Source organism: Hemicordylus capensis, chromosome 2 (assembly GCF_027244095.1).
Source record: "Hemicordylus capensis ecotype Gifberg chromosome 2, rHemCap1.1.pri, whole genome shotgun sequence".
Taxonomy (NCBI): Eukaryota; Metazoa; Chordata; class Lepidosauria; order Squamata; family Cordylidae; genus Hemicordylus; species Hemicordylus capensis.
Window position 1 is genome coordinate 52528627 of NC_069658.1, and position 16006 is coordinate 52544632.

At 42.1% G+C, this 16006-nt stretch overlaps 1 protein-coding gene and 1 long non-coding RNA gene across 6 annotated transcripts in view; one reads left to right on the plus strand and one right to left on the minus strand.

Annotated features, from left to right (window-relative positions):
* The window catches only part of RASGRF2 (Ras protein specific guanine nucleotide releasing factor 2), a 179979-nt gene extending 172689 nt beyond the window's left edge, over positions 1-7290 (plus strand). For all 5 annotated transcript variants that reach the window (XM_053291216.1, XM_053291215.1, XM_053291219.1 and 2 more), the window contains exons 25-27: positions 1098-1215; positions 1911-1979; positions 3278-7290. In XM_053291216.1, coding sequence (XP_053147191.1) covers positions 1098-1215; positions 1911-1979; positions 3278-3370 — 280 coding nt within the window. In that variant the 3' untranslated portion in view covers positions 3371-7290. The remainder of the gene's footprint in view (positions 1-1097; positions 1216-1910; positions 1980-3277) is intronic.
* Positions 1-16006, minus strand: part of LOC128342976 (uncharacterized) — an 83135-nt gene that overhangs the window by 5831 nt on the left and 61298 nt on the right. The window lies entirely within an intron of this gene.

Sequence of the window (16006 nt, forward strand, 5' to 3'; positions counted from 1 at the left end):
GTGATGTTAGATCCCAGTGAGCATGCATCAAGCAATAATAGTCAGTTTTGTGATCATTCTTATTTTATGCACACTAACACCAAGGAGTATGATTTATTCAGTGTCTCTTCTACACTATTTGGGCAGGCTAATCGGTTCAGTGTCAAGACAGTTCGACAGTTTGGGGTTGAACCAAACCATCCCCTGTTCCGTCCAACCCCAGACCGAACCCCCCCCAGCTGTTTGTGGGGTTTGTGAGTGGGTTTTATTTTTATTTTTATTTAGTACTTTTCCCCTCCAGGGGGCTTCACTGAGGCTGTGCAGGGTGTGTGTGTGTGTAGGTTCCCCCTCCCCCCACCAACCTTCTTCATCCAAAAAATTGCCCAGTTCTGGCATTCTTTGGCCCTTTCCGGTCCTTTCCCCTGTCATGGTGGCCATTTTGGAGGTCACCACACATGTGCAATGGTCCCCTGTGTGGCTGGGTCATGACCCAGGCCATGCAGAGGCCCTTTGCACATATGTGGCAGCCTCCAAAATGGCCACCACAATGGGGGGAAGGCCTGGAAAGGGCCAAAGAATGTCCAATCCAGGCAATTTTTGGCATGAGGAAGGCCAGCGGGGGCGAGGGGTGACCTGTGGGGGCCCCCCATGGCCTCGGAGAAGTCCCCCGGAGGGTGGAAGTTGGAAGTACTAAAAAAAAGTTTGCAAACCTCACTCACCAAACCAAACCAGAAGGTTCAATGGGGGCAAAACTGAACTGGTCTGATTTGGGTCCAGTTTGGACTCGAACTGAAACAGGCCATCTGGTTTTGTGCACACCCCTACTACACACAGACAGGTTTTTTTTAATTATTTAAAGTTCTCAATTTAAGACAACATGCCAAATTTGGCATTTATGCTCTTGCTACTGAGCTATGCTTGCTTTCATGAATTTAGACTTAAGTCTTGTAACAGTGCAATTCTTTGCATAATTGCCAGGGAGTAAAGCCCAATGAAAATAATGGAATTTACTTCCAAGTAACATGTATACAGTTAGGTTGGACCAGGAGTTTAGAATGCAAAATCAGAATAACCTAGCCACTACGCAGCAGTAAAATGTAACTTCTTTTGTCATGTAGTTGTAATCCCCCTTCGGTGCCATATCTTGGAATGTACTTGACAGACCTTGCGTTTATTGAAGAAGGGACACCAAACTTTACTGAAGAAGGCCTTGTCAATTTTTCCAAAATGCGAATGGTAATTCTTTATTTATTTACAAGGATTTATTATTAACCTAAGAACTGGCCTTGAATTTCCTAAGAATTTCAAATGCTTGAAATGACAGCATTTCAATGTATATCAAAGGCAGAAATTAGGAACTGGATTTAAATTCAAGGGATAATGTTCTATCACCACCTGCTGGCAGATTCTGGAGTATCATTATTTTAATTTGTATATATGCACTTTTTGTTTGTACAAAAGAAAATTGAAGATCATGGGCAGCTAACTCAACTATATATGAAAAATAATGAAATACAAATAATGCACCAACTCTGCAATTGTTTAGTAGTAGTAACTTATGAGTATTATATTTATTTTCTGAGACCAAAAAACGTACACAATGTTTATTTAGTTGGTCATACTTTCTGAACTACACGATTTGAGAAGTGACTAGTTTTGGGGAAGTATCTAAATCAGTTTTTTGTTGCATTTAGTAATGTACAGTTGATACTTAAGTGAAATGTAAGTGTATCCATGTAAAGGGGGAAATGGTAATATGGCACAAATGAAAGAGAGTCTGAATTGCTATTCAGGAAGGTGATTCTTGTTCAAGATCCCTGAAATAGAGCATTTGTGCCAGGATAAATGTTGAATCAATTCCTTCTAAATTTAGTTTTAATAAAGTCTATATATATACAATTAAAGAAGAGACATTTATATTTGTTTAATAGATATCACATATCATCAGGGAGATACGCCAGTTCCAACAGACTTCCTATCGAATAGAGCATCAACAAAAGGTACAATACTTTTCTCTTTTTACCACCAATATCAAGTTTCTCAACTAGGTGCAGCAGTCAAAGCCATGTCCCATTTATAAAAATAACTAGAAAGGAAGAGATCTGTGATTCCAAGTTAAATTCATCCCATTGGTTTGGTCATTTGTTTCCCTGACCAGTACAAAAAGAACATGGAGCAGTGCCTCCTATATAAGGGGTACTGACATGGTCTCAGCTATAGTTGTGTAATTTCATAAACATTGTGATTGGTCCGGTTACAGTTGCCACCAGCTCGTTTGGTGGTGATTCAGGCCAGGCCTCCTCTGTGGCTGCCCTGGGACTTTGGAATATGCACCCTATTGAAATAAAAGCATCTCTGTTTGCTTGTTTTGAAATTGTTATGGATTTTTTTTTTACTGTTCTATTGTGTTTTAAATTGTGTACACCACCTAGAGATGCACGTATCAAGTGGTACAGAAATGTTATAAATCAATAAATTCATTTATAAAAGTCTTGAGCTGTCTCAGCTGAATTACAAAGCTAGACTGGGAAATAAATCCAGTAGCTGGACTGGGAAACTTCCCATAACCAGAGAGGCGTTTGGGGTGGGGTGAAGGTCCAGCATACATGATTATTTTATTTTAGATCACTAAAAACATATGAGAATGTGTTCAGGTGTGATACATGTATTCGAGATGTGTTGAAATTTTGTTTCAGAGGGTGGGTTCAGACAACCTCCACAAAGTAAGTCAGAGGGAACTGGAGTTCCAAGGGGGCATGTGCTCCTGATGCGAGACACAAGCTCAGCTCATTTTGTGATGTCTGCACCTACCCATGTCAGTAATAGTGGAGGGTTTTCTCCGCTGTCTGACATTTGCCCAACATTTCAAACCAAGATTTGAAGTAAGCAGAGGATGTTGGATAGTGAGAGAAACCAACATTGTCAACCCTATAGGCTACATGGAAATGGCCTACATGGAAATGACCAGAAGTAGCTGCTCGTGCTGGGAATCTGTGCTCACTGGGCTCAGACTTGTTTTCTGGCAGTCATTTGAGCCCATCTGAGAGAGAAGGTGGATGAGTTCTGTAATTACTTCACACACTGTACCCTGTACAAGGGCTCCTCCAGAATAGCAGTGTGTTTGCCATCAGCCATTATATTTTCATAATCTGACATTTTCACAAAAGTGCACATGCTAATATGCATCTGACTGCTCTCATATGTGTAGGAAATATCACATCTAGGTAAGTTAATATATTTCAGCTCAAATATAAAATAGTATTTCCAGTATCTCATAGTAGTCCTATTGTTCTTTCAGGTCACTCAGTACTTACTTGACAAGAGCCTCATCATAGATGAAGATACTTTGTATGAACTATCCCTAAAAATTGAACCCAGACTGCCTGCCTGAGAAATCAGCATTGTCGTCAGCATACCAAGAACTTTAGTGTAACGGAAAAATTATGCATGGCATGCCCCTACAGAATGCAAGGGGGAAACGCTGAGAAGAATTCAAGTTCCCTTTTCTATAAAGGGACTCAAAAGCCTCATGGAAATTCGTTTTCAGGCAAGAAGAAGCAGCTGCTGGAGGTGAAAGACAAAATGTCAGAGACATGGGCTAAATGATTGTTGCTTTGCAAAGGTAACATTTCATTAAAAAGACAGACTGTGGAGTTAATGAAGAGCAGAAGAAATGGCTGTAATAACCATACTGAAGGAGCCAAAGTGAAATATAGGTACCATGTTCATTAGACTCAATAAAAAAGGGAAATGTCGATATAAAGAGAAAAGCCTTGCCTACCCGCATAGACAAATACAACACAGGGTACACACCGAGCCTGCAAGCATCCATGATTTTGATCCATTTGCTTTTCATCATATCCACTGTAAACAATAGACATTTAAGGATCATATATTAATCTGTAAAGACAACAGGACAACATTTAACATCATCAGATTAATGGTAGCTGGTGTGTTAACCATTAATTGAAAAAATCTTCATAAATTCATTGTTATATTTAGGTATCTTAACTCCTTTCCCAAAATTGATAGAAGGCTGCAGGAAAGATGTCGCATATCAAAAGCTAGCTGCATGTTGTAAAATACAAATTTCTTATCTGAACATATGGTGAAGCAATCTAGGCTACAGGTTACCCCACATTTTTGCAAGAGGTAAAAGCTTATCTGGGACTTTGTCTGACATTTGAGTTTCATCAGAAATGAGCTTCCTTTTGTAGATGAATTGCTTGGATATTTTATAATTTTGCTTTTGCAGATAGTAGAGTTATTCTTATAATTTCGGGTAAAATATATGTCTCAATGCAGCATCCTATATGTTCTCCAGGGCACACGCACAGCAACTACCTGTGTGGGCTTTCTCTGTTCAATTCAGCTACAAGCAAATATCACAATGTGTGGAGTGAGCATTTTACTCCACTGTAGCAAATGTGTAAGACCTTGCAGATGGGCTCAATTTGTGCATCCAAGCCCAGTAATCATAGGAAATAGTTGGGCCAGGGTAAAAATATGAATTGTATATGACTTTGAATTCCTTAGTGTATCCTTTAGAGTGAACTTTGAAGGGTTGTCAGACTGCCAGACAAAGCACACTCGTGCATCACTAATATACACCATAACCATGACCCACTACTCTGTGATATCCACTAAAGTTCCACTAGCCAATATTCTGAGAAGCAGAACATTGCTGGACTCACCAGAGCTGCTGTACATTGCTGAACTCACCATCGCTGCTGAATGACTTAAAACTGTTTCAACAGTTTTACAGTGCTACTTTCATTGGAAACAGTTTCTGCCCAGAAACTGTTCCGCAGTTGCCTCATCCTATCAGGGCTGCCTTTCAAGTTGTGCAGCAGTACTGGCAGGTACTTAACACCAACCTTCTGCTGTGTGGAATATCAGCCACTATGGCCAATATGTTTGTACATGTAAAGATATGGGCATGACCCCAATGTTGACATAAATGTAATAATTTGGTAGCCTGAGATGCATGTAGTGGCTTTTATGTACACAAAAAACCCCACACAAGCTGGAATTTCCCCATTCTCTTGGAAAGCATAGACAAACTGCAGACCCTTCTAGCATTAAGCTGAGTACACACACTGGAACTGGGCAGTTTTAGGTTGCAGCCATGGTCTGCAACGAGAGGAGAGCTGGTATTATGGTAGTAAGCATAACTTGTCCCCTTAGCTAAGCGCGATCCGCCGTGGTTGCATATGAAAGTGAGACTAGAAGTGTGAGCACTGTCAGATATTCCCCTCAGGGGATGGAGCCGCTCTGGGAAGAGCAGAAGGTTTCAAGTTCCCTCCCTGGCTTCTGCAAGATAGGGCTGAGAGAGATTCTTGCCTGCAACCTGGGAGAAGCCACTGCCAGTCTGTGAAGCCAATACTGAGCTAGATAGACCAATGGTCTGACTCAGTATATGGCCGCTTCCTATGTTCCTATGTCTACTAGAATATTTATATTTCTGATACAGGTTTCTAAAAGTATTTTGTACTTACACATATACCGTAATATTGATGATTACTGATAGAATATAATTTTTAGAGTGTAAAATCTAATCAGTAATTTGTTTAGATCAGTAATTTTCCTGGCTGACCTACAGCACGGAAGCACCATTGCAGCAAGAAGAGCAGGCAGACAGCACTTTCCAACTATCTGCAGAGGTGTATCAGGGAAAGGGCAATTTTTGATGAGCTCCCCTTCCCGAAGAAGCCCTCTGTGCGACCCAAAAATATCTCCTTGAGGGCTGTACAGCACTCAGGGACATATTTTTGGGTGGCACAGAGGGCTTCCTGGAGAAGAAGAGGTTGTAAAGTATTCCCTCTTCCCCAGTGCAGTTAGTTGGGAAGTTCGGTTCCACTCACTGTTCTGGTGCTTTCTTGCTCTGTATGTCAGCCAGAGATTCTAAATTTTAAGATTAGACATATCTATTTTAACATTAATTTTAAAACAGTTTGGAAAAGTGTTTATTTATTGACTCAGTGGATAAGCAGCAAAGGTTTTCTCCACCCCTCCACACCTCAAATGCCTCATCACATTGGCAAAATAAAAATATGGGATGTAATCCAGGCAGTTCTAAGCCCCTTTTATGTCCAACTGAATTCATTGGGGATAATGTACTTCAATCTTTTTCATTCAAATCAGTGGGACTTAAAACACTTATTGTTAGCTGAGTTGTGCTCATTATTTGTAACTTGTTTCTAAAAAATCCTATTTTGTGATCCCAGATTAAATCATTTGGTTTCAAATATGTATGGTACTATTTATGGTTCCTTGATGAAGAGTAGCCTTTGTCTGCAGTTTCATGGAAAGTAAACACAAACTCATACTCGAATCACAGTATATGATATAAGCACTGTTGAATAACTAGGCTGGAAAAGTGTCTTTCCTTTTCCACTGACTATCAGCCAATTGACAAAATAAGGCTAGATATCATTCTTTACCTCCTTTAAACCCTTTCAGGGAGATAGCCATTTTAAAAGATTGTGAACTATGTATATTTGAGCTGATGTTTGTTATCACATACTAAGCTGCTAACTCTTAACAGTGGGAAATGGATCTGCCTGGCTTATGTTTTTTTTCTTTATTTGCACTTTAATTAGATATTGCCAGCCCAGACAAGAGCTGATCAATAAATTCCACTTTTGTCTAACTGTAAATGCTAGCATTTATAAATTATCTGTGCAGTAGTAAGCTTTATCATTTGTTGCCTACAAAAGACCACCTTCATAAATAATTTCATGACTAAACATCAAAAGACATATTGGAAAAACTTCTTAAGTTAAAAAGAATTAAGGAGAAATATCCAAAGGCATGATTAAATAGTTCTGATTAATGAATGTGATAGAAGTGAATATGAAATGTCATTATTATTATTATTATTCATTTATTTCTCTTAAAGCTGCTGTTCTTTTTATTAGTGACCAATAAGAGAAGCTGACTGATGCATGATAAAACCTAAGCATGGGTTATTTGGACCAAACAGTAATTTTACTGCATATTTTCAGTGTGTGTTTTTTTAATGCTATATGTGAGTTATTGAAGAAAAATACACTGAATTCAAAAGGGACTACCCTTTTTACTTGTGTGTGTATTTTTTTTAACTCAACACCCATCAACCCACCTCCACAAAATTCGATACAAGAAGAGTCCTTTCATAAGCATCATTTGTGATGTATAGTGGTTGATTTATAATTTCATTCAATGTATGCTTTGTACTTTGGGGTCCTTTGCCCACCCTGCAGCAGAATGTGCATTTGTGTCTCTGTCCTATTTATTTGTCAACTTTCATTAAAATGTAGGTGAAATCTATTGTGTAGTCCTTGCTATTAATATTTCAACTTCTTAATTTCAAATATTTAGCATACCTGAGTTAATCATCATTCCAACCCAATAACAGCAATCCATGCTTGGAAACAAGCTGCCTCACACACTTTTTCTGCGGCCCAAATGGAAAAAAACAGTTGTAAAGGGGAAAGAGTCCTGCATCTAGCAACTGGGAGGCCCCCATACTTTTGCACTGTCCCACTATATGATTCCAAAGTTTCACAGCACCAGTCACCTATTTGGGGAAGAAAAGAAGCACTGCACTGAATCTTGGTGCTCCTTTTGCTGTTCTGAGAGAATCTATCTATGTGGTCACTAAGAGTCGACACCGACTTGACGGCACTCTATCTATCTATCTATCTATCTATCTATCTATCTATCTATCTATCTATCTAAAATATTTATACCCCACACCTCCAGTACACTACTGCTCGGGGCGGCTCACAACAATAAAATAGATACAATATACAATAAAAGTAATAAAATTAACCAAATTGAGTAAACAAGTTAAAAGTCAGGTTAGAAACCACAATCTGTATTAAGTTCAAATTAAAAGTTATTTTAAAAGCTAAACTGAAAATTACAAGAACTAAAAACTAAAGAACCTACCAGATATAACTAAAGATGGAGCATTAAAAAGCCTCCTTTAAAAAGGTGTGTCTTTAGTTGTTTTTTAAAAACACAGAGGGGAAGGAGCATGGCGAAGCTCTTCAGGGAGGGCGTTCCAAAGCCAAGGGGATACAACAGAAAAGGCCCTTTCTCTAGTCCCTGAAAACGGGATCTCTGTTAATGGCAGGGCCATGCGCAGGGCCTAAGACGATGGGCCCTGGCAAATTCATATGGGCGAATATAGTCTGACAGATTAATCAATCCATCAAAAATCTTTCTCATACACTGAAAGGTGCATTCTGCAAGAGGCAAAGGGATGGTGACAGGGGCAGCCAGGTCATGCATGGGCCAAGGGACCCATACACATTAGAGCAAGACTGCCCAATTTTGCCCTTCCTGCAGATGTTGGACTACAGCTCCCACCATCTCTGACTATTGGCCACGGTGGCTGGGAATGATGGGAGTTGTCGTCCAGCTGGAGGGCCGAAATTGTGCAGCCTTGCTTTAGAGAGTCCATCTAGCCAACCCTTGCAGCCCCAATCTTTAGGAGGAGAGCTGGTCTTGTGGTAGCAAGTATGACTTGTCTCCAAAGCTAAGCAGGGTCTGCCCTGGTTGCATTTGAAAGGGAGACTAGAAGTGTGAGCACTGTAAGATATTCCCCTCAGGGGATGAAGCCGCTCTGGGAAGAGCAGAAGGTTTCAAGTTCCCTCCCTGGCTTCTCCAAGATAGGGCTGAGAGATTCCTGCCTGCAACCTTGGAGAAGCCGCTGCCAGTCTGTGAAGACAATACTGAGCTCGAAAGACCAAGGGTCTGACTCAGTATATGCCAGCTTCCTATGTTCCTATGAGTGTCTGTTGCTGCTACTGCTGTCTATCCCCCCCGCCCCCCACCCCAGTAAGCCTCTCTAGCCCTGGCAAGCTTGTCAGGTAATCCTGAGCAGAAGCAAGCAGCTGAAGGAGCTCCTCCTTCAGCAGAAGCATTATATTAGATTTCTTATGCGCTACCTTCAGTGCAGCAACAGGACATGGGAAACCTAAAATGGTGCTGCCACTAAAGGAAGAGCATGCGCTGCCACCGTCTGCTATCACCCAGTAAGCTTGGCAAGTTTGCTTACTGGATGGTGGTAAGGAATGTCAGCAGAGGACACTCCTTCCTCAGTGCCTCCCCTTGCACCTAAAGCACTAGCAGCATGTTTAGCTTTTTCACCCAGGCACTATTAGCAGGGGGCAGCACCTTCATGCCAGATGAGCAAATGCTGCTCTCCCAGGGGACAGCTAGGAAAGCTAATTGATGGATGCTTCTCCTTCAGTGCTACTGCTGCAGTGCTGAAGGGAAAGCGCATATCTGGTGCCTAGTTAGCTTTCCTGGGCACTATTGGAAAGGGATGCATATCCACCTATGCAGGCACCACTGCCGGGAGGCAGTGCCCAGTGCACCACCTTCTGCAACTTGGTGCTGACTCTGGGAAAGATGTTCAAAGAGCTCAGCAGAATGTATGCAGGCAGTCATCTTCTGCATTTCACTGTGTCTTGGATCAGGGCACTTGAGTCCATTGACCAACACTGCTGCTATTTAGTCCTAGATTTGAATTCAGGTGAATTCTGGTTATGCTAATGTCTCTAAAAAGCACCATAAACCTTTCTAGTAACTATTTTGTGCAGTAGCTGACAAGAAATGAAAGCTAATGGCCTTTCCACAGAGTCGGTTTAGAGCCCCCAAAATGTGTAATTCACACTCGTTTATAGCATTTGTGCCAGATATATTACTTTATGTATGTATTCTGGAGATATTGCATTTCCCCCAGTTTGTTAATTTCTAGTGGTGTGCATGGAACTGTCTGGCCCAGTTTGGTTTGAGGCCGGACCAGCCTTGAACGGAACCGGGCCAGTTTGGTCTGGCCCCCATCAAACCCCTGCCCCCCCAGTCCGGACCTGTCCAGGACTTTAAATTTTTTAAAAATCCAAAAGGTAACTACCTGTAGCCCCTTCAGGGGGCTTATTGTAGCCACGGGCGGGGGGGGGGGCACGGACCGGTCCAGGACTTCAAAATTTTTTTAAAAATCTAAAAAGTAACTATCTGTAGCCCTTTCGGTGGGCTTGCTGTAGTCACGGGGGGGGGGGGCTGGTCCGTGCGGGTTCCCTCTCCCCCCTCCGGCCTCCCTCATCACTGGTGCGGCCAGATAAACATAGTCTTTTTGGCCCTTTTGGGCCTCCGTAAAAGCGAGCGGCCACCATTTTGGCCGAACCATCGGACCATGAACCGCCGGACTGGTTCTGCACATCTCTATTAATTTCTAACTTCAAAAACATATATATAATTATAGCACATCCCTGCAGGACCATTAACATCTTAGATCTCTCAAGTTTGTCATCTCCCACATGATAAACCTCAGCAAGGCTACGAATTCTTTCCAATACTAGGCTTACTGGCCACCATGCAGCACAATTAGACATGTTTATGCCCATTAATTCCAGTAATGAAAGCCGCTGGACTTTATCCTAAACTGTTGTTGGCTTATGGCTTTAGCGCCCATAAGCTACCAGTTTTTTTACATTGCTAGTGACTTTATGTCTACCTCCTTTCATTTCACTTTTGGTTAAATCACTGTGTTTCCCCCTTAATAAAGTCATGAATATATATGTGTTTATTTGAGACATTTACTAATAGTCCATCAGGTTAATATCCGGAAGGCTTCAGCATGTATTGTGACAACCTTTTGCCATATGGCTATTACTCTGTGTTGTTAGTAAGCCATACTGTATGAGGCAATGTGCCTATATGCAAATTTTAAAAAAAATATCCTAAATGCCTTTCAGTTTAAAAAAACCCACCTGGATAAACAAGTTTAAGTTGCTTTGAAATGTCTTTATTTCAAATATTCTTAATTTCAAAACAAATATAATGTTGAAGAATATAAACAGTACTGCTTGACATACTGCCTAACACTCTCCCTTGGAATGGGGCATTTGCCCAGTTGCCCAAAAACATGACTGCAAAATTGTGCAAACAGTTGCATGATAGAGGGTCATTATTTCCAATGGTCCTCGGCTGCAGAATTCTGCACAACCTTGTGGTCTTGCTGCAGTATGTCAGTCATCAACAGTTATCTTCTTTATATATGTTTCTCTTAGATGTACCTGTTGCAAATCCCATGTGTGGCAGCTCTAGCGAGAGTTCGTGATCAGCTGCTGATAGCGACGGGGATGGGCGAGAGAAAGAATATGGCGGTGGTGGCGGCGGGCGGCCCTCGCTAGCTGAAAAAACTGTGGGGTGGGAGGGGGTCTCAACTGGCGGGCAGGTGGGCAGTAGCATCCAGTGGGTGGGAGGGGGCCACAACCGGCGGCTGGCCAGCTGGCCATGACCAGCAGGCGAAGGCAGCCACCAGTTGGATGACCGGCCAGCAGGTGGGCAGCCTGAAAACGGCAGCAGGGGCAGGCGGTCATTGGAAAAGAAGAAGATGGGGTAGGCGTTGAAGAGGAAGAAGATGGTTGCGGACGGGTGGAGAAGAAAGCAGCTCCGGGAGGGCACGGGGAGAAGGCGGCTCCAGGTGGAAGAAGGAGATGGCAGGCCAGGTGGGGGGGGAGGGCCCGGTAAACTAGAGGCGCAGATGCTCTGCACCCAGCTCAGCTAGTTTGATATTATTTTACTTCCTTTTGGTTGGTATGTAAAAATAAAATAGTCATATTCTGTTGACTCCAAAAGTTTCTACATTTAAAAAAAAAATGAAGCTCAAAGAAAACTGGAGAACCTCGAGTACATCTATGAAGTTGAAAAGTAACATCATATGATATTTTAATGTTATCCTCAATTCAATAGGTGGATATATACATGCACACAGGTGTGGTGTATGCATTTCCCCCAAACTTAAAAAACAAAATGATCCAAGAGACAGGACTACACAGATGGTCAATAAAGCCAATCATCTATTCAGAGGAAGGGGTTGAAAGATGGACATCATCCAATAGGCCCAGTGTCCTGATGGATATTGTGGTTAGAAATACCCTGGGCCAGCAGAAGCTATCAGTTCCGAGGACACTCTTTTTCTAAATATGTGACTGCACTTAAAATAACACAGAGAACAACATTGCAGAGAAGAACCTTATTGTATCTGGCCTCGTGACCTGACCCCTAAGCTAACCATTCCTTACACTTTTACTACAATTCATCATTATATGCCCAGTGCTCCATTCTCTTTATTTCTATCGCTGTTCTGTGAATGATTGCCTGTGTAAATTATGTTGAAAAAATTAAACACAACTGTCCAGCCAAGACTAAATATAAATAGACCAATGTTGTTATCTCCATTATTTTGCACACAGTGTCACCCATTGTACAAGACAGCTGCCCAGGATAGTTTGATTATAATGTTCAGCATCTGCATTTCTTTAATACAATAACAACTTTCTTTTTAAATGTACATAGAGAGTGCACAGTCCCTGTAACTCACTGGTGCTTGCCCCTGAACATCAGTTTCTTTCTGTGGAATCCATCTAATATGAATTAAATAGCAGTGCAACAAAGTACACTGGGAAAAGTTTAGTAACTTAAGTGGGGGGAAATCTAGAGAAGACAACTTGCCACAGACACCTTTTTAATTTTCTAAACGTGTTATGATCAGTGGTGTCAAAAGCTGCTGAGTGGCCCAGAAAAATAATAAAGTACTGTTACTACTACTAACTTCTGCCAGTGCTATGCAAAGAGGTAGCTTGCGTTGCAGAGGGGAAGCTTGAAGTGGAACACTTTTGGAGGGAACATACAGGTTACTATTAAATATAGGTTTGGCAGAGGGAGCTCAGTAAAATGAAGGGGGATTCTCAAATGTTTGGGTGGGGGGTCTGCACCCCTGGTGCTAGCCAGTGCTACCAAAGAAGCCTCTCCCCCTACAACCAGGCCTGTGGTCTGATTATTTATTTATTTATTTATTTATTTATTTATTTATTTATTTACTCACTCACATTTCTATACCACCTGATATGTACATCTCTAGGTGGTGTACAAAATTTAAAATATTTAAAAGTTACAAATTAAAATACATGACAATAAAAACAATAGAATAAAATAGATATTAAACAAGGTTTTAAAATTATTAAACTTAATTCTAATTAAAAGCCTGCAAAAACAGGAGAGTCTTGAGGCTTTTCCTGAAAACAAACAGAGAAGGAGATGCTCTTAGTTCAGTCATGAGCATATTCCAAAGCCCTGGGGCAGCCACAGAGAAAGCCCGGTCATGGATCGCCACAAACGAGCCAGTGGCAGCCGTAACTGGACCAATCCAGAAGATCGTAACAGGTGGCAGGGTTTATGACAAAGGAGTCCCTCTCTTAAATAGCCTGGACCTAAGCCATTAAGGTCTTTATAGAATCAGCACTTTGTATTTCACCCAGAAACGTATCGGCAGCCAGTGCAGTTCTTTCAAAACTGGTGTTATGTAGTCCCTTCGTATTGTCCCAGAGACCAATCTGGCTGCTGCGTTCTGTACCAATTGTAGTTTCCAGACTGCGTACAAAGGCAGCCCCACGTAGAGCACGTTACAGTAGTCAAGCCTGGAGGTTACCAGCATATGTACCACTGTTTTAAGGTCTTTTGCCTCTAGAAATGGACGTAGCTGATGTATCAGTTGAAGCTGATAAAAAGCACTCCTGGCCACCGCCTCAGTCTAAGAAACCAGAGAGAGCTTTGGGTCCAGGGGCACTCCCAAGCTATGTACCTGCTCTTTCAGGGGGAGTGTAACCCCATCCAGAAGAGGCAGATCCAAACCATCTCTCAGGTCCTATCCTCCCCCAGTCAGTATATCCATCTTATTTGGATTCAACTTCAGTTTGTTATCCAGTCCATTACTGCCTCCAGGCAGGCATTTAGGGAAGATATGTCATTTCCTGATAAGGTCGGCATAGAAAAGTAGATCTGGGTGTCATCAGCATATTGATAACACCCAGCACCAAACCTCCTGATGATCTCTCCCAGTGGTTTCATGTAGATGTTAAAGAGCATTGGAGACAGTATGAATCTTTGTGGAACTCCACACTTCAGTTCTCACTTAGTGGAACAACAGTCTCTAAGCGACACCATCTGGAATCTACCAGAGACGTAGGAGCAGAACCACTATAAAACAGTGCCACTCAATCCCACCTCCCTCAGCAGTGCAGAAGAATACCATGGTCGATGGTATCGAAAGCCGCAGAGAGATCCAAAGGGATCAGCAGAGTCACACTCTCTCTGTCGCTAGCCAGTTGGAGATCATCCGTCAGACTGACCAAGGCAGTCTCAATTCCATAGTCCACATGAAAGCCAGTTTGAAATGGGTCTAGATAATCTGCATCATCCAAAACTGCCTGGAGCTGAGAGGTCACCACCCCGCTCAATCACCTTGCCCAACCATGGGAGATTAGAAACAGGTCTTTAATTAGCTAGCTTTGCGGGATCCATGTAGAGGTCTAATAATAACCTCCTTAAGACAAGAAGGCATCCTGCCCTCCCTCAGAGAAGCATTTATAATATTTACCAGATCCTCCCTGATAATATGTTTATCAGATGAGATAAGCCAAGTTGGGCAAGGATCAAGAGAACTGGTTGTAGGACATACAGTACAAAGCAGTTTGTCCATTTCCTCAGGAGTCACAAACTGAAAATGACCCATTCTAACCCCATAAGAGGATATGCTGGACACCTCCACAATAGACTCTTCAGTATGTGGAATCCAGCTTGAACCGAATCTGAAAGATTTTATCCGCAAAAAAGTCATTAAAAATGTCACAGTGAGTAATCAGTGATTCCAAGTTTAAATTAAAGGGGGCAGGGTACATACTAGCCCCCTCACAACACTAGACAACTCAACTAGATGGGAATTTGCAGAAGCAATGCGGGCAGGAAAAAACCACTTATTTACTGCCCACACTGCCAGAACATAGGTCTTAAAATGTGCTTTGTGTTGTGCCCAATCAGTCTCACGCCAAGTCTTCCTCCGCTTGCGCTCCAATCATCTACATTGCTGCTTCAGCTCCCATAATGCATACGAATACCACGGGGCTGTCTTTAAGGCAAGTCAGAGAGGATGCTTAGGAGCTATTGTGTCTACTGCTCTAGTGAGTTCATTATTCTATCTTTGTACCAGAGCATCAACAGAATCATTAGCAGAGCCAACCCTAAACCCGTCCAAGGCTTCTTGGGATCCTCTTGAATCCAATAACCTCTTTGGGCGGACCAATCTAATAGGTTCTTCACCCTTGCAGAGATGGGTTGTGATTGTAAATTCTACCTTAACCAGATGGTGATCCATCCATGACAGTGCGGAGATGACAGGAGTCCCCACCCATGGAACACCACACTGTTCAGAGCAAAAGACCAAATCGAGTGTGTCACCAGCATCATATATCGGACCAGATACCAACTGGGATAGGCCCATAGTCGTCATGGTCACTATGAACTCTTAAGCCTCCCCCCGACGACCCGGTCTCAAAATGAAAATTAAAGTCCCCCACTATTCGTATCATCATGAATATGTGGATGAGCGATAACAGACCTGATCAGTCCTATTCTGCAGGTGGTGTACATGCAGCACACGCACACATAGTCAAGCCTTGCTCCCCACCCCAAGTGCAAAGACAAAGAAGGTCAATGGAAGGATAGAGCACTTGGGGAGATGGAGTAAATATGAGCAAGGCAGGGGAGTATGGATATAACTGCAGGGGATGGGATGGGATGGGATGGGGAGGGGAGGGGGATAGAAAATGAAACCCAAAGTGAACAGAACATATTAATTAAGTACTGAGGAAACATTTTCGGAGTGTATTCTCCACTGTAGAACGGAAACACCTATCATGGCAGCAGGCCATAAGAGAGATCCCATTTGGAAATATTTTAATGAAGTTTCTGGACCTGTGGGAAAGGAAGGCATGAGTGTGAAGTGCAAACAGTGCAACAATAAAATGCAAGGCCTGGCTGCCCAAATGAAAAAGCATAAGGTTATATTAGACAACAAGAATGTACTTTTATAGAAAATGATGATTGAAGAGAATCTTCCTAACTAGTAATTTAAATTGTGGTTTAAATCATTAAAATTGAGTCCTTCTGTGAAGCGATTTAAATCGGTTTG